The sequence below is a fragment of the Lutra lutra genome, chromosome 6 (genome assembly GCF_902655055.1).
Source record: "Lutra lutra chromosome 6, mLutLut1.2, whole genome shotgun sequence".
Taxonomy (NCBI): Eukaryota; Metazoa; Chordata; class Mammalia; order Carnivora; family Mustelidae; genus Lutra; species Lutra lutra.
The window spans coordinates 128,338,826-128,358,432 of NC_062283.1; the positions used below are offsets into that span (position 1 = coordinate 128,338,826).

The following is a 19,607-nucleotide window of genomic DNA, read 5'->3' on the forward strand; positions in this document are numbered from 1 at the left end:
CAGTTCCGAGGGCTTCCAGAAGGTGTCGCTGCCCCGCAGCCGCCGCCCATCGCCAGGCCGGGGACCTGGGGCCTGTCGGTTCTACCTGTGGCTCCAGGCGCGTGCGCCCCACCTGGGCTCGCACCTGGTGCGACCCTTGCCGCGTGGAGGCGCTGCAAGGCAGCCGGGCACAGAGGGCTCGGGCTGCTGTGCAGCTCGCGCTCAGCTCTGTCCTCGTCCTCTCACCCTCTGCCGTCCCCCGCACCCGCGACGAGGGGGCGGGGTCCGACGGCGCGCTGGGAAAGGCGGGCGAGCTGGCGCCCAGGTATGTTTTTCTACAAGGGCCGGGCGGCAGAGGAGGAGGCGGACAAGAAGATGCCACTGTCGCCGCCACCTCAGGGCGACCACGCGGAGTCCAGCCCGTCCAGGACCCCCAAGAAGCATACCCCTTTCCATATCTGGCGCTCCAAGAAGAAGCAGCAGCCTCTGACGTCGGACTGGGGGGTGTTCGTTCCGCACCCGCCCCCGGCGCCCCTCTGCGAGGCCAGGTAAGCTCCTCGAGTCTCACCTCCTCTCCCCTCATCTCCTCCCAGCTCTGCGGTCCCTGAGCCCTGTCCACCGTCCGCCGCTCTCGACCTCGCTCAGAGGGGAAGGGCCCAGGGTCCGTTTCTCAGGGCAGGAATGTTAACAGGGTCCAGAGGGGCACAGACGTGGCCTTTGCGGGTTCCTTGTGGCCACTAGTTCCTTGTGGCTTCTGGCTCAGGCCAAGCACCAGCGAGAGGAACTCATGCCCACCCATGTGGCTTTTACTTTGACTGCCATAGACTTTATGCAAGAGTTCTGTCGACACTAACCTACTAAGAAGAGGAGAAGGATAGTGAAGGATTATTGCCATAATGAGTGATAGGAACTCTACCTAGGAATTACACAATACTTTTGACAATGGTGCCTTTATTGTGAAGATCTCCACTTTTACAGATCTCCGTTGGCCTCACAGGATCCGAAAGGAGGAGGAAGTGGCAGGGATGGTTACCCCCATTTTATGGGTGGAGAACCTGAAACCCAAAGGAGAATGGCTTGTCCCCATTGGAATCAGTGCCCGAATTATACAGCACTGGGCAGCCCCTAGTTATTAAAAAATGTAGTTTTTAAATTTTTATAAAAACTTCGTATTATTCAATAATGCTATCTGAATAGATACATTCTTTGAACAATAATCAATTTGAAGTACCAATATATTTATGTGGTTTGGAGGTATAAAATATTTTTAGTGAAGGGCAGTTGGCAATATTTTTCCTGCTATATGTTTTTTTGTTGTGGTTGTTAAATACACCCTTATGAACTATCGGGCCAGAATAAAATGGTGCAAAATTTGCATTTTGGATATATTTTCCTTTTATTTCTAAAAGAGTATTGATTCTGCAATATATTTTCATTCACTTAGTAAAATTTTATTGGGCACCTTCACTAAGCGCTGGGGTATAAAAAACAATGAGCTTGGTTCCTGTAATCAAAAAGAGTTCTCAGTTTCCTGTGGAAATCAGTAAGTAAAGGGTGGGATGAATCCTACAGTAGATGTTAGCACAGAGGAGGGGATCCAGGAAGGCTTCCTGGAGGTGGAAGACTGAACTAGTTTAGTCAGAAAAGGGGAGGAGCAATGACTTCCAGGTTGAGATTGCACTGTGAGCATCACCAACACTGGGAAGATCCTGGTATTTCCTGAGAAGCACAAATGGTTCAGGATGGCTCGAGTATGTTTGAGGGGATGGGAGGGGAGTGCTACAAAAGAAGAAATTTTATTTTTTCTCATGTTTTTATCATCCATGGTAATAATTGGTTGTAATAGAACATAATTTTATTTATTCAAAGACTTACTGTGCTTAATCACCAATTGAAATTTCTTTTTTTTTTTTAAGATTTTATTTATTTATTTGACAGACAGAGATCACAAGTAGGCAGAGAGGCAGGCAGAGAGAGAGAGGAGGAAGCAGGCTCCCTGCCGAGCAGAGAGCCCGATGCGGGGCTCGATCCTAGGACCCTGGGATCATGACCTGAGCCGAAGGCAGAGGCTTAACCCACTGAGCCACCCAGGCGCCCCCCTTTTTTTTTTTTTTTTAAGATTTATCCATTTATTTTAGAGAGAAAGCATGAGTGGGGGAAAGGGTTGAGGGTGAGGGAGAGAAGCAGACTCCACACTGAGTGTAGAATCCACCCTCATGGGGCTCCATTCCCAGCATCCTGAGATCATGACCTGGGCTAAAATCTAGTCTGACTCTTAACTGACTGAGCCACCCAGTTGTCCCCAATTGGAATTTCTTTTTAAAAATGTTACTCAATAATGATGCACCCATCATTGAAGTATTTTTCCTATTACCTCCATAAATATTTTAGACACTTCCTTGTTTTTTTATTATCTGACATATCACGATCATTTCCTGTCTATCAAAATGTTATCATACACAGTTATAGATAATGTATTCAAATCCAAGTGCATTTTAGAATAAAACTTAAAACAGGAGTTTTTGCTTCTCTCCCCAAGTATCTTGTATTGTTGTTCAGTCTTGAACAACAGAACTTTCCTTCCGAACAGTGATGAACTTCGTACTAATGAATGTTCTGAAAACTAAACATACTGGTCTGTCTTTGGGATGTTTTCCTAGTTAGATCACCTTCCTAAATATTTTGTTTACTTCTGAGAGAGTGTACCTGTTTCTAGTCTAAGGAGAGTGGCTAAAACACACTTAGGTTTCTGGTTCATCTTGACCAATGTGGCTCTCTTGAGCCATCTGGCCATGTCCACTCACTTCTGTCCAGGACTTGAGGTGGTGGAAGGAGGCAAAATGTGCAGATCTTGCTGTGGCCTTTGTCTCTGTATGAGGAGCAGATAGTCAGATGCCCACATGTTTTTGCTGGGCATAAGGCTTTCGGAGCAAACAAAAAAGAATTTATATCCTGGCTGTGTGACCTTGGGCAAGTTACTGCACCTTTCTGAGTCTCCATTTCTTCATTTCAAAAATGGGAAAAAGAGTAATACTGACTCTGTAGAGCTGTTGTGAGTATCAAATGATAGTTTCTACTTTAAAACTTTTATCAGACTTCTGGACACAAAGTTAAAACTCAGAAAATGTAAAATCATCATTGTTATCATCACCATCATTGTAAATGCAAAGATCTAATGGAAGAAATGAAAGAAATAAGGTTGGGTGGGGGAAAAAATGCTTCTCTTCCTGGAAGAGTTTACCACTCCAATGATGGTTTAAAGTTTATTGAGGTCAGATTTCTGTATTCTGCAAATATTTGCAGATTTCAGCTTAGATGTTCTAAAAATCAATGAGGGTCATTTTCTTTCTCAATGTAAAACAATTTGAACACTGGCTGCCTCACTTCCTAAAATTCAACCTTATGATTTTTTTCAGCTTGGTCTTGGTAAACATGTTAATATGTTATTTTTCACAGAAAGAGAGCTGTTGTCCTCCTTGGTAGCCAGTCTCCTGTCTAGTCCATTCAGCTCTTGCCATCGGGGATCCAGGGGAGAGGACATGGTTTGGGTGTTGGGAGCTGTGGCCTGACTTTCCTTAGTAGCCATTAGTGACACTCATTTATGACGTTTTGAATTCTACCCCATTTTTTAAACCGTTTATTCAGAGGGGGGATTCTCTATCTGGGTTTAAATCCCTGTTCATCTACTTACTGTGACAGCCATGTCATCCTGAGCAAGTTACTAACCTTTTTGTGCCTCAGTTTTCTCATCTGTAAAGGGGGCATAATAAGAGTTGTTATAAAAATAAACAAGTTCGTGCACGTCAAGTGCTCAGAACAGTGACTGGCACCTTGTCAGCACTAGTAAGCGGGAGGTTGTTTCCCTTTTTTCTCACTAGTATCTTGCCTATGCCTCCTTTTTAGTAGTAATTTTATGTGTTTATTTTCTGCTATCTGATGGAAACGGTGCCTTTTATATATTTCCTTATGTAGCTCTTAGCTGAAGGTCAATGCAGTGACGTGAAGATGATTACCCTCCAGCTACCCTGAGCCCTAAACCTAGAAAGCATGCATTAGTGTTCTCTGCCAGAGAGCCAGACTCAAGTGGTGGGGAGCCACGTAATCCTTGGAAAATCTGCAGACCTCATTTCCTTTGGAGGAAAAATGCAGCCACTGCTGGAGGCCAGAGCCACCTCCCTGGGTGGGCAGAAACCTATCTTCAAGTCAGGGTTTGCAGGCTCAGGTTTCTGCCCTGTACACAGCCCCGTTTATCTGTACTGCAATGGACCTTTCCCTCCTCAGAAGGGAGAACAACTTACTCCCTGTTTATATCGCTAGAATGTTGTGAGGATAAACTGCTGTTTTATTCCTTCAGAAAGAGAATAGTTGTTTAAAATGCTATTCGAAAGCATTCTGGATGTGTAGAATGTTAGTCTTTATGACTTAAAATTGATTCTAGTTTTCAGTCTTTTGTGGCTGGTTTAGTATTTTCTAACATCAAGGACGTAGCTAGAGAAGTCATTTGGTTTTATCTAATGTTACATCTAAGCTGGTTAACACTGGGTTATTTTTCTTATTTATCTCATGCCCAAGGCAAGAGTTTGAGATTTTAGGTTTTATTTTACCACTGATAAAATGGGAATTTGAACTGGAGCTCTATCATTTACTAGCTGTGAGCTCCTTGGGAAGGTACTTCAGTTTAATGATCTGAGACCCATCTCTAAGCACTGTTCTTGAGACTTTTAAATATATATTTAAAATGACTAGCGTCGTGCCCAAAAGAGAACAGATGCCCAATAAATAGGAGTTCTGACATCAGGCTGCTGTGAAAAAGGCACAGACGGTGATGTTGATGGACACAGTTTCAAATTTCCCTCTGCCATTTGGATCCAAGTTTCCTGAAGCCTCAGCTTCCTCCCAGGTAGAATGCAGATGCTGGCACTTCCCTCACGGGGCTCCAGGAGGATTAGATATCACAGCCGCAAAACACCTGGTGTAGAGCCTCGCCCAAAGCAGGTGCTGGACAGATGAAAGGTGAGGGAAGCGGGAGTGACAGGGGCTGTGTTAGCTGTGGTTCTTGTCATCATAGCAGCGGCGGCAGCTTGAATAGATATGTTTTCCATTGTAAGTGGAGTCAAGCAACTTCAGGAGCCCAGAAGTTGTAACCAGGTCTATCAGTCTCTGAAATACCTTTGAGTGTCTGGACATGCCTGTTCGTCTGTAAAAGGGTAGACCTTTATGCATTCAGTGACTTAAGGGTCTTAATACATAGGACTGAGGAAGCGGAAGGTCAACTTTTTACTTGAAGTTAGAGGAGTTTCTTCTGAAGTGATTTTGGAGTCTGAGTTCAGTGTAGGCTAATTCTTTGCTGCTTCTGTCATTGTGTCACTCTTCACCCCCTCTTTCTATGCTTTTGGTCATGATCCTCTTAGTCCATATACAAATGATGTACACACTCTTGGAGACGTTTAGAACTGCTGGTCTTGGGTTCACTTCTTTTTTCTTTCACTTTTTTAAAAAGAGAGAGAGAGAGAGAGAAAGAGAACAAGTGCAAGACCACAGGGTAGGGGGGCAGAGGGAGAGGAATAGAGAGTCCTCAGCTGTCTCCACTCTGAGCACAGAGCCCACCTTGGGGCTTGATCTCACAACCCTGAGATCATGACCACAAGATTACAACCTGAGCCCAAACCAAGAGTCGACCCTCAGCTGATGGCACCACCCAGGTGCCCCTTCTTTTTTCTTTTTTGGCTTTTAATTATAAATCTTATTCATAAGGATGAGGCAATAAATCACTGCTCTACTATTTTCTCAGGATTAAAGCAATGCAGCAAAAATATTAGATGTTGAAATTCACTTTCTAACTCCCAATATTCATTCAAAATGCCAATCTTACTATGAATATTAAGAAGACTTACCTGTCTTAAAGTTTGAGTTCACCTAATGGATCAGTTGGGTTTCAGGAATGTCCATGCCAAAAAAAAAAAAGTGATTTATTTATTTTAAAAAAATTGTTTTTGGTAAGACCATTGAATCTTGAATTGCATGTATTTCTGTTTACTTTGAAATTTTTTAAAAAGATTTTATTTATTTATTTGACAGACAGAGATCACAAGTAGGCAGAGAGGCAGGTGGGGGGTGCGGGAAGCAGGCTCCCTGCTGAGCAGAGAGCCTGGTGTGGGGCTCAATCCCAGGACCCTGGGATCATGACTGGAGCCTAAGGCAGAGACTTTAACCCACTGAGCCACCCAGGTGCCCCTACCTTGAAAATTTTATCAAATAATTGCTTAATCTCCATTTCATGTTGTTCTTATTGTATAGAAGATTTTAGAGATCTTCACGAAAAGCAATGCAATTTGACCTATAGAATCATTTTTCTAGGATTAATGATAGATTATTCTATGGCACAAATTTGTTTTTGTATCTTCTTACTGAAATGTTTATCAGTCCAATTTTAGAGAAGTTTCCTTTGATCAACAAACACAGAGCACTTATTCTGTATTCGGCACTGGGAAATAGAAAAATGAAATCAGAGATGATCCCTGCTCCTAAGGAACCTGCACACTAGTGGAGTATGGAGCATACAGCTGAAAAGGAGGAAAGCAGCATATGATTCATGACATGCAGAAATAGAAATTTAATCAAATGCACTGAGGTTAGAAGAAGGACTATCTTGAAGAAGCAGAGTTTTTTTCTCTGATGAAGAAGTTTTACTCGTATTGAATAATTAATGAGACATTTTGTTCTCTGGTATGAAGGTCATCAAAGGCTCCAAACCTTTTTGAGGGTATAATCATCTTCAAGTATATCCAGTGCTCATGGGAACATTTATCTTCATAGCAGCATCTAAGTCAAAGAGAATCATGTATTTGGGACTATGCCTAAATAATTTTCTCCAGTTCCTTAAAATATCTAGAGCCTGAAACCATATTATTTCAGCTCTTCTGTCATATTTTGATACCTAGGAAGAACGGTTGGGCTTGGAATGTGACATAGTCATTTGAAAACCTTGGCTGAAATCATAAATAAACATTATGTTGACATCCTAAAGTTATACGCTGAAAATAAGTGGTTCTAACATTCTTTAAACAGACTTACAAATCCAGAAAACTAACTTGGTGTCTACTCAATTTTTGTCAAAAGATTCTGGAGTTTCTTTCAAAGAGAGTCCAGTATTACCTATCTTCTCCAAAGTAAGGTGTTCTTCCTTAAAAACAACCTATCTTTATTTTCATACCAAATTGCTGGGCACCTCCCACAGGTCTCTTTCCATACTTCATTTTAGAAAAACGAATTCTCAGCTTTTACCCAAGATAGAATTGAAATGTGAATTCAATACCTTGTCCCCAAGCAAGTTTTCGAGACAAAGTATGTACAAGTGTCTGATACTTTTAAGAGGTTTGGTAAGAAAAGCAAGCCTGTTGAGTTTCATTAGCTCATTTGTAGCTTCCTTAAAATACAGCTGCATTGGGCTGACTCAAATGCCTCATCAAAATCCCTCTAAGGATTCAGATTTATGAGAAGTATTCATTCTACAGAATGAGCACTTGCTTAGTGCTGTCTTCACAGCACTGAAGATCTCCTGGATGGGCCTGTTCAATGGAAATGAAGCAATAACAAAGAGGCTTCATCACAAGGGAGCATTCTGGCAAAGTGCCAGGAGACCCCAAGGACATACAAGTGACTCAGAGAATCCAAAATCCATTGTGGTGTCCCCATTTCTCTCATCAACAAGTTATAGACAAAATGAGTGCAGGCTGAGCCTGTAGCTAATTCAGAAAAATGAAACACAGAATTAACAAGTGCCTTTTGTTTTTACCTTCCCATGATGGCAGTTAAACAAGTAAAAGTAAGTTGTTGTTAAGCTTGGCAAAATATCTTGTGGTGAAGGAATTTGGCTATTGTCCATATTTGTTATTGTTAAGTGTCATTTCAAACCAGCAAACTACTGAGTCTCATTTATTAGAAATCAGGGTTATGGCATCCTGAAGTTAATACCAACAGCTTGTGTAAGAGATTTGACCAATAAGTACATAAAGATACCACATGTAATACACTTTCTAATTTTTTTCAAATTAGTTAATAAAGATTGGCATAAGTTCCTAATGGTTCTCTGGGTTCTCTAGTTGGATAGTTCTTTATCTTGTGATTGAGGTCAAGAGACAAAATAACATATGTTAAATAAGGTAAGGAATGAGAGGAAGCATTTGGTTTATAATAACAACTTTAGACCATGTCTGTGAAAACCTTATCTTCCATTAAGATTTGATGGCAAGGTGCAGCTTATTTGATATACACAGTATATATCACACACTGTTCTAAGTGCTTTACAAATATTAACTCACTGCAATTAATTCATAACATCCTTTGGAGGTAGGTATTCTTATTATTGTCATTTTGAAGAAAAATGGGGCACTTAACTTAGTCAATGTCACAGAGCTCATAAAGTCCGGGGCTGGGATTCTCTACCTTGTGGCCTTGAGTCCTGCAGTTAATTACTACAAATTGCAATCATTGTGATTAATGCTGCCTCCTTTATATTCTCACAATGAGTATATTTAGGTCTTCAGTTTTACAATGAGAAATTATAACATATATAGGAAATCAAGTCAATTTTTGGTACTAGACAATTTTTGTGTTAAGTCATGGAGAGAGAAATATGTAAATTCATAGAAATAGAAGTACATTAAAATTTTAGAAGAAAAAACTATTTTAAAGAGAAATTCTAAAGTGTATGCAATGTAAAAGTAATGTGTCTAGATCCTGTATTTGAGGCTTCTGCCCAACCTTTGTCAGGAAACAACATAACGGAGATGTGGGCCTAGTTTAGGCCCAAAGTCTTGGCACAGGCAGTAGAATGGAAGACGGTAGCCCTCAGACTTTGCAGTTGTCACCCAGGCTCAAGGGGATATCAGAATTCCTCAAGCAGAGCTGCTAGGGGCAGTTCTAACTTGAGGCCTCTAGACATCCTGCTGCGTGAATCATTTGGTTTTACTTCCTGATTTATCACTGAGGTGTCCCTGACAGTGAATACACATTTTACCTTATGTGTGCTTTACACTTCAAGAATTATAAACCATTGTTGATATTTTATCCCACTTAAGGCTCATAATGGCTCTGTGCAGTAAGCCCATGCCCTCATTTTATAGGTGAGGAGACTGAAGTTTGAAGAATTCAGTGTGGTTGAAGGAAGTGGGACTAAAACAGATTTTCTGATTTCAGAGCCGCTGCTCTTTTTGGTTCTCTTGGATTGTAGACTGTGCCTCCCTGCCCTTGGCCTAGACCCATCTTTGACAGGAGCCCAACTGATTCATTTAACTTCCTGGTGACTATTCTCCTGGAAATCCCCCCGCCCCTCCACCCCTGTTTCATAAGCAACAACTATGAGATTGTCTGCAAGATTGAGTTACTAGCCACTGTATATACTAGAGTCTGGTTACTGACATATTGAATACTTTCAGAGTTTCTGCTATAATTAGTATTTTATCTACTACCAAAAAAAAAAGAAAGAAAGAAAAGAAAAAGAAAAAACCCCAAAAACAAAATAAAACATCCCACTCAAAATAACAGAATTCATGTTTCAAATGTTTTTCAAATGTTTTCAAAAATTTTTTAAAAATTTAATTTTATTTAAATTCAATCAATTAACATTTAGTGTATTAGTTTCAGAGGTCAAAAAATTGTTAAACTTGCACAGCTATATTTTATAATGACAAAATGTCAGTTTGAAGTTATAGGATCTATCCATATTGTACTCATGCAAAAACTCCCTTTATAGGGCTTGAAGTAATGCTGCTGCTATGACATGTAATGTACTTTATTTATAATTTATCATTTAAATGTTTTGATAATACTGATGGATTTATAAATATCCTATGAAAGCACAGCTTGGTTATTTTTTGCATCTGCTATTTGGAAAAGATATGACAGTCTATGACCATATCACCCTCAACACACCTAATCTCGTCTGAGAAACATATGACAGTTGAAGCAAACTCTTGACATTCATGTGGAAATACAGTGCCTCCTTTATCATGACTGCCATGCACAAACCTAAGAACTGCCCTGGTGCTTTTCAAGCCGGTGTAGTGGAGGCTCCCCTAGGCAATGCCAGCCATTCTTGGCTCTACTGCCTTGCAAATGTTGGCTTGTTCCTCCATTGTGTAGCTCCTATTAAGAGGTTGTTATTGTCTGCAAAACAAAACAGTGTAGGGGCACCTGGGTGGCTCAGTGGGTTAAAGCCTCTGCCTTCAGCTCAGGTCGTGATCCCAGGGTCCTGGGATCGAGCCCCGTATCAGGCTCTCTGCTCAGTGGGGAGCCTGCTTCCTCCTCTCTCTCTCTCTCTGCCTGCCTCTCCACCTACTTGTGATCTCTCTCTCTCTCTGTCAAATAAATAAAATCTTAAAAAAAAAAATTAAAAAACAAAACAAAAACAAAACAAAACAGTGTAGTTGCTTCAAAGGTGGGATTACAAAACTATTCTCTTTTAGTGTTGGCTATCCAAAATAATTTTGTCTGGAAGAGATTCAATTATTGATCAGGAGGCCTTCATTGGAACATACCTTGGATTGAAATGAGCATTTGTATTCCTGTATATGTCATACTGTATATGTCAGTAACATGTTTAAACAAGCTAGTCTAAAACTAGATTTTGGATTTTTTTCAAGATAAAAGTAAAGTACTACTGAATGTCTGGCATCTGCTCAATTTTTGACTTTTACCAATTTGCATTTTGTAATTGTCCTAATTTCACCATGTGAGAAGTTTCAAGTACTTTGACCAGGAAACCTTTGTAGTTGGCACATTGCTGGCAATTAATTGTACCCTTCCTTGTTATTTCACTTTTATTAAAAGCTTTTTTTTTTTTTTAAAGATTTTATTTATTTATTTGACAGAGAGAGATCACAAGTAGACGGAGAGGCAGGCAGAGAGAGAGAGAGAGAGAGGGAAGCAGGCTCCCTGCTGAGCAGAGAGCCCGATGCGGGCCTCGATCCCAGGACCCTGAGATCATGACCTGAGCCGAAGGCAGCGGCTTAACCCACTGAGCCACCCAGGCGCCCTAAAAGCTTTTTTTTTTTGATACCCATAAGGGGACAGCCAGCCCCAGATCTAGGTGATGACTGCTGAACATGCCTTAAGGCTTTGGATCCTTCATCACCATGTGGTTTCTTCCTCCAGAGAAGCCCCTGAGGAATTTATGCATCAACTTCCTTGCTCAGGGCACGTTTCCTGGTTGCTTTTCTCTGTGTGAAATCAGACCCTCCTTACAAACCCACAAATTTACAAAGCTTGGTGTTAAACAAAGAGGAGTACCAATTTTTACCTTAATGTCACTAAGTAAATGATCAACAAACACCAAAAGTGACAGCCAGTTGGATTTGGACATGGTTTATTTTTTTTCAGGGGCAAAGAGGGGGATATGCTTTCTGAGGAAAATGGGTGTCCATGGGGGAATGGGCAAGGAGAATGCTTTTCAACCTCCTAATTCCCCACCTCTCCTGCCAGTTGAGTAAACACAAGAAAACTTTTGTCAAGAATAAATAGGACAAAGGGCACTAATAAAGAGAGTACCTATTATGTGACAGTTGCTTTCATATTCAATGTATCTTATTTAATCTTCATAATAGCTCTGCTAGATAGGTAAATTTCCTCCTCTGTTTAGAACTGAGAAAAAGGAGGCTGATAGTGCTAGTAAATGACAGGGCAGTATTTGAACCCAGGTCTTTGTAACTCCAAAGCTGGTAATATTTTCACTAAACCATGAGAAAACTAAAACTTACCAAATAAGTAGTTGATAGTGTGTGTGTGTGTGTGTGTGTGTGTGTATGTGTGTGTGTGTATGGTAGGTAGTTAGCTAAAGAATGGAAGTATCCAATACAAATGTAGTTACCCACTTGCTCTCAGAGTTATCATCCTTTCAAAAGTCAGGAAAGAGGGGCATCTGGGTGGCTCTTGATTTCAGCTCAGGTCAGGATCTGAGGGTTGTGATATGGAGCCCTGAATCAGGCTCCGCGCTACTGAGTATGGAGTCTCCTTGGGATTCTCTTTTTCTCTCCCTCTGCCCTTCCCCCCACCCCCCACTCTCTCTCTTGCATTTCACATACACACTCTGTCTCAAAACAAAAACAAACAAACAAAAACAAAAACAAAAAACCAGGAAAGATGCATTCTCCTTGAAATGCTTGTCCCACTGCAGAGAAGGGAAATATCTAAGAATGAGGAATTCATATGTGTTGGGAAGTTAGTGGGGCACCGTCGACATGACATAATTGTGCCAAGAATCAGTGACTCAATCCCTGAAGCGTTAACAAACTTGTTGCTCCTGATTTCCAATCTACTCTACAAGCCACAGTTTTACTACCTGTTGCTGGCGTGATTCACAGAGTATGTAAAGAAATCTAAGGTGGAAATGTTGAAGATTTTTTCATTCTTCACAGAAGTTAATCACAGCCCTAAAAGAGGGAAGAAATTGCTGGTGACCCAAACTCCAAATTTATAGGAGATACTGTTGGCTTGAAAGACAGCTAGAAAGTTTGAAGTAAAAGGATTATGAAAATCCTTTAAATACCCTGTCTCTATAGGAAATAGTAGGTTTGTTGTTAGTGCCCCTTTCTCTGAAAATTGAATATTATTTTAACTTCTATGTATTTGAGGGATCTAAAAAATTATGTTTAAGAAAGCTCATTAATTTCTATGAGTATTATTAAATGCACAGAACTAGCTCACAGTAGGTCATAAAAGAGAGTAAGTTTCTTTTTCCATTATGCTAGACTTGAAACATGCTATGGCATAAATTATAAGAGTGAAGAGTACTGCTCAATTTCTAGACTACAACTGAAAATTGACTACTTTATCTTAAACCACAGTTCTGTTTATTGTAGGCTTTCTCTAATTTTAAAAACCATTATTCAATGATCATGACAACTGAAGCTTCAGGTTTGCTTCTTTCATTTGTGACTCAAGTAACTTAGCGATGTTCCCTCTCTCAAAAGCAGTTTTGATGTATGTCTTTAGTGACTGTGTTTTCCACACTCAGGAAGGTAAGTAAATGTGAGTGTGAAACTGCACCAATGTAATTCATTTATTACACAAACACTCTGGACACCTGGTGTTGTGGGAGTCCTGTGGTGTGGCCTGGCAAGCCAGTTCAGGCTCTCGTTAGGAACTGAGTCTCACTTTCCTGTCTTTTAGAGAAGCTGCAATATTCACTATTAAAATGATAAAAAGTTTCCATACTTACTGTTATAATAAGAAAGAAGAGAAAATATTCAAAGAGGTACAAGAAAGAGGCTGAGAAATACAGGAGGCTCAACTTCACAGGGGTTGGAGAATTTATAATCCTTCAGCTCTCAATACCATGACTGATATACTGGCTAAGGTATAAAAAATCCCTAAATTGATAGTTATATTTATATTTGCGCGTGCACGCACACACACACACACACACCCAAGTTCTAACACTGAAGTACTTTATTTATACAGATGGCCCGCAATTCACAATGATTCACCTATGATTTTCTAACTTATGATTTTCCAAATTTTACTATGGTGCGAAAGTGATACACATTGAGTAGAAACTGTATTTCCGATTTTGAATTTGGATCTTCTCTGGGCCAGCAGTATGTGGTGTGATCTCAGCATCTCTTATGATGCCGGACAGCTACAGTCCCCACTCAGCCACATGCTCACAACCCCTACACTTACAACCATTCCAGACCCATACAGCTCTTGCATTCTGTTTTTCACCTTCAGTACACTATTCCATAAAGTACATGACACATTCATCACTTGATTATAAAATAGGCTTTCTGTTGTTAGATGATTTGGGTTAATGTAAGTGTGCTGAGCCCATTTAAGGTAGGCTAGGCTAAGTTATGATGTTGAGTAGGTTAGGTTTATTAAATGCATTTCTGACATAGTATTCTCAGCTTATGATGGGTTTATTAGGGTGTGGCCCCACATAAATTGAGGAAGATCTGAATCTGTATTGTGTGCTAGATTACCTACTTGTTAAATTAAACATGTACTTACAATATCAGCAAAGCAGGGATGAGAGAGAAAAAAAACCCAGAATATGCCTGGAGATTAATGTTATTTTAAGATATTTAAATTTTGTTTCAAGATTTAGGATTGTTCTTATTTTAAATGATATATTAGGGGTGGGGGAGGCATAATCTTTTTAGTGGTTAGAGTGATTATAATACAGACCTCTCTATCTCTATATACCTCATTTAAAGAGCTGCTAGGGGAAATGAGAAAATATGATGTGAAATATGGAAAGTAATAGAGAAACATGCCCAATTTATTCTTGTGTTTCTCACATGAGTTAGATTTCAGGCCCCAAAGTATCATGTTATCTTCCCTAAGGAGGTTTGATTGGTTGATGCCACTTTTATTTCTATGTTATTTCTTTAAAATTTTTAAAAAGATTTATTTATTTATTTTAGAGAAAGAGAGAGAGTGCCCAGGCTGGGGTGGGGGGTGGGGTGGGGAGTTGTGCACAGGGGGAAAGTGGGAGGGGCAGAGGGAGAGGGAGAGAAAGAATCTCTAGCAGACTCCCCATTGAGTGAGGAGACCAATGTGGGGCTGGATCCCACAACCCTGAGATCATGACCTGAGCCAAAATCAAGAGTCAGACACTTAATTGGCAGAGCCGCCCAGGCATCCCTGATGCCACTTTTTAAATGTCCAGTCCGGTTCTATAGAAGTGCTCAGACCAGTGGACATTCTGAGGGGCTATTCTTTTATAATTGAGATTCTCATTTTATTGATTGATGTAGTAGTCTACAGGGCGCCTGGGTGGCTCAGTGGGTTAAGCCGCTGCCTTCGGCTCAGGTCATGATCTCAGGGTCCTGGGATCGAGTCCCACATCGGGCTCTCTGCTCGGCAGGGAGCCTGCTTCCCTCTCTCTCTCTCTCTGCCTGCTTCTCTGCCTACTTGTGATCTATCTCTGTCAAATAAATAAATAAAATCTTAAAAAAAAAAAAGATGTAGTAGTCTACAGTTGCCTTAGCTATCTTGACAGATTTACCATGTAGTTATAATAATCTATAATCTCACTATCTGTGAATAACATTATTAACATTCTGTTCTTTTCCTGTACATATTTTCATATGAATTAGTACTAAAGATATCACAAAGGCAGGAATTTAGATGCCTTTTGTCTCCTGCTTTATTTTTCACTTAGTATTATCATTAGCATTTTCTCACCTCATTAAAGTATGTAAAATATTTTTTTTTACTCATGCCACTCTTGATGGACATTTAGGTTCTTTTTGACTTTTCACTATTATAAATACTACTTCAGTGAACAGCCCTGTGGGCAACCTCAGCCTCTTAATATTCTGTTTGCCCTTCCAGATCCACTCTTCACCCTCCTCTGTGCTCCTTAGGACTGTATTAGATGCATGGACCAAGCTGACTTGCCCTCTGGTCTCTAGTTTGGTTTAGGCAATGGGAAGCTTTAGAGGAGAGGACAGAAGCGGGAGTTTACATGGTGGAGGTTTCCTTCTGCCCTTGCAGGCTACAGCCTCTGATGGGTGGACCTCTTCTACAGCCCAGATCTTGCCAGTTCCAGCCCTCTGACCTTCCCTGGCCTCTGCATTCAGGGGTGGCAGGCTTCCCGCTGTGCTCCACTCTTGCTACCGCTGTCCCCTCACCTGCCCACATGTGTTAAACTGTCAGTTCTTTAAACACTTCTGGGTCATCTCTTTGGTGTGTGCCATCTCTTCCTGCTGGGATTCTGCCTGATACCAGCTAAATCTAAGCAGTGTGCTCTTTGTATTTTCTTTTGTGTCTGTGTCTTTATACTGCCAGAGTTTAAGGTAAGAGACCATTCAGAATTGGGTAGGGGAGTTAAGTCAGGTCTGAGCTGGTTATTCTTGAATCATGCCCATAGATTGAATTAAAGGACTCTCATAGAGATACACACCAATTGCCATTGGGACCAGAGAGAAGGGAGCAAATAAATTCCATGCAGCTGTGCTAGACACCTGTACTTGAAAGATAAGGAGGATACCTTAGCTGCCAAATGTTTCTAGTTTGGTTTCATTTGGATATCATTGGTTCAGTTTTTTCGTTTCTCTTTTCATTGTGGCTAAACCCTTGTCCTGTTTTTGGCAGTTTATATATTCATATGTACAGTCCTCTACATCCACTCATATATGTTCCTTCATTTAAAGAACCTCTTCCTTATAGAAAGCACAATCAGGATTTTGTGAGCTGAATGGATACTACCATGTTTTGGGCACTCCTTCATAGGTGCATGATAACTTTCTCTTAGTCTTTAAATGAAAAATTGAAAAAGCGCATAGCAAACAGTTAACTTCATTCACTTCTGCTTCAGTTCTAGATATAAAAGTTTATAATTTTCCAGAATAAATGCCAAAGCAGTCAAAGCAACTAGGGGTTGTTAACACTTCACAGGTCGTTTAAATCGAATGATAATGTTTTCTATGTTTACTGTGTCATCACTGACTGGATCTCTGTCTAATAGAGTATTGAGGCTTATCCAGGTATTCACTGGATTGCTCAAAAGGCCTGGCCTTTGTTTGCTTTTTAAATAAATTTTATCTATCTTAGTAAATGTTTTTGTTGATCTGATATTCAGATTGTATTTCATGCTCTTAAAATGTGAATTACTGAGTATATTCTATTGCAGGTATAAAATAAGATCAATTCATTTAAAATTCAACATATAAAATTCTCACCATTTACCAATGACCAGTGATAGCAGAAAGAAACAAAAATAAAAACAAAAACATAATGGTAACAAAAATGAGAGAGCTTAGATTTTAACTCTGAATTTCTCAGTTACAACATAGGTGACTTTGGGCAAATCATCAAGTTCTCTGTGTCTCAGGGTACTATTCAACAAAATGCGGACGATGTCAACCTGCCTGGTCCCCAACAAATCTATCAAGAGTTTCCTTTGAAACAATGTGAAAAAGCAGTGAGAACTGTGAGTGCATAGGTAGTGTGAGCTCCATCACCCTTTGATTCATCTCTGGCTTTCACTGCTTCTTTTCTGAAAGCCTGGTACATACTTTTCTCTCTTCCAGTGGTCTTTTCAGAAGTGAGTAAATACATGGCAACATTTGCTTTTCCCCATATTTTCTCCACATTAATCTCCTCTCTGTGGATTCCTCCTTATCTCTGGAGTTCTGGTCTGAAGCTGGTCTAGGGCCCCCTCATCTATGTCCCTGCACAAAGCAGTGGATTGAAAGGGGGGGGACCCTGTGGCTCTTTCTGCTGTTGCTCTGCATTGCCCCCTCTTTCTTGGCTTTCTCCCCCCACTTGCCTGAGTCCTCTGCTACATTAATTGCCTGTGGGAATTGTTTAGCTGGATAGACATTTCCTCCCAGCCACTGCTACCAGGTTGCCTTCCACTTACAGATGCAACTTATTTCACAGAAGAAGCTCACATGGGCTTCCCAGAGAATCCAGAGAGGTAGTTAATTTTGATTGTCTCCATTTTGCAGATTAAGCAATCAAAGCATTACATTGTTTAATGAGAGTCAGGACAATAGCCCAGGACTCCTGAATTTTAATTAATGCTCTTTCCATTATAATGCCACAATACAGAATAGCAGAATAGATAGAAATGGAAAAAAAATGTTTCATAGCTTCCCTGGTTTATTGCACTGTCCTTTCTTCTTCTTCCCTTTTTTAATTTAACACAGGTAATGTTAATGAGGTAAAATGGCATTGAAGTAGAAGAGGAAATTGAGAAATATTTATTTGGTTGTAGAGTAAGAAACCGATACATACTAATTAAAGATTACACTACTATGAATATTACAATTTGAATATAACATTTCTAAGAAAATTCTATATGTAGAAAATAGTGAATTTTTCCTAGTGACAAATGGCTAGCTATTGAATTTTCAAGTTTGACTCTTACCTACTCTATGCTTTTTTGAAAGACAGTTATCTCTAGCGCATTTCAGTGTTTGGAGTTTGATAACCAAAGACACTGTCCTGACTTGTACGACTTTGGTGGAGCAAAGCCCTAGTGTTTATTACCCTCCTAGACACTTTTCCCATCAGAGCTACTCATGTTCAGGTCCTAACATGTACACGCCTTTCAGTTTTATTTCTGAGGTGGAAATTTGAGTAGCATTGAACACAATGCATTTAGGAAATTTAAATATTGCATGATTTAAAAATATCCCTAGAGTAATTTCCTCTTGGAACTTGTGACTTGAAAAGTCTCCAATTAAATTCCCAAGAGATTCTGGTGCTCCAAAGCCAAGGCTTAGGCATTGGGACAGGAACCCAGAGTAGCTACAATCTAAGCTTCCTGAGGCATCAAAGCTTGATGATGGATCAGAGGGCTGAGGGACTAGCCACCTAACTATCTCAGTGGTTTATTAGCACAAAGAGGAGAGTGTGAGCAGATGATAGAGTTATTTCTATCACAGCCTCATAACCTTTGGGATTTTTGTACCAGTAATGTAGATGACTTTGGAAAAGAATATTGATAAAAACCATTTGGGGAAAGAACTAAACCAGAAATCTGAAGACCTGGATCTCTACTTATTGGCTGCGTTAACTCAACTCAGTAAAATCACCTGACCTCCCTGGGGGTTAGAGTCCTCATTCGTAGTAGGAGGGGGCAAATTTGGACTTCCATCATGAGATCTATTCTTGTTGAAGTCCTTTGAATCACAAATCTGAGTTTATAAATTTTCTAGCAAGGTTGGTCAAGGTGTAAGTACAATAAATAGTAACATCTGATGCATATGGAAACTGAACTAGTTCTAATGCTAAGTAGTTCTTTCCACCCTTTTCAATGGGTGTATCTGTTGGTGAAAAGTTGAAAGCCATCAAAGTCATGAGGTAGGTTGGCAAAGTTAGAGTTTTTAAACCCCCTCTGAGTAGAAACCCTGTACCACTGCAAAAGAGAAAAGAAAACTGTAAGAGTTACTTAATTTAGACATGTAACATGAAGACAGAGACATATAAATGTTGTTGACATATAAATGTTGTTTTGAGGAATCTCTTAAGATATATACATCTGTATGTTTGATCATCATTTTACTAATTCAGCATAGGACCATAAAATTTAAACTGAGATATGTGCAGACACTCCTATTTTGCAGCCTAGAAGACCTTACTAATGAGGAAAATTGGGGGGAAAAAAGATGTAGAAAAAGTTGTCTGCCTTCTATGTAGTCATAATGTAGCTTCAATTTAATGAAATAGCATACTAGTTTCCTTAGAGGTTTGAAGCATAGTGTTTTCAGCCCTGAGCTCATGGCCAAAATGTCTAAAGTCTGCTCCTGTTTTAGCCATTTTCTGCTTGTGTTACCTTAGGTGAATCATTTCACCTCCAATGAACCAGCAGAAAGGTGAAATGCTATTTATCAATCTCTTTCCAGATTTTATGTTCTATTTCACTAGAGATTCTAACTTGGTACTGGGGAGGTTGAAGGACACTAACAAATGTTACACCCAATGGTTACACATCAGCCAATGCTAAATGTTTAAACCCCCATCCTGTGTGGGACACAGGGCTGGCTCAGTCAATGGAACATGCAACTCTTGATCTCAGGGCTGTGAGTTCAAGCCCCATGTTGGGTGTAGAGCTTACTTTAAAAAAACTAACAAACAAGGGGCGCCTGGGTGGCTCAGTGGGTTAAACCTCTGCC

At 40.2% G+C, this 19,607-nt stretch overlaps 1 protein-coding gene across 1 annotated transcript in view; it reads left to right on the forward strand.

Annotated features, from left to right (window-relative positions):
* The first annotated feature begins 314 nt into the window (after positions 1–314).
* Positions 315–19,607, forward strand: part of CRYBG1 (crystallin beta-gamma domain containing 1) — a 197,975-nt gene continuing 178,682 nt past the window's right edge. Inside the window, exon 1 of the mRNA XM_047734833.1 lies at positions 315–527. Coding sequence (XP_047590789.1) covers positions 355–527 — 173 coding nt within the window. The 5' untranslated portion in view covers positions 315–354. The remainder of the gene's footprint in view (positions 528–19,607) is intronic.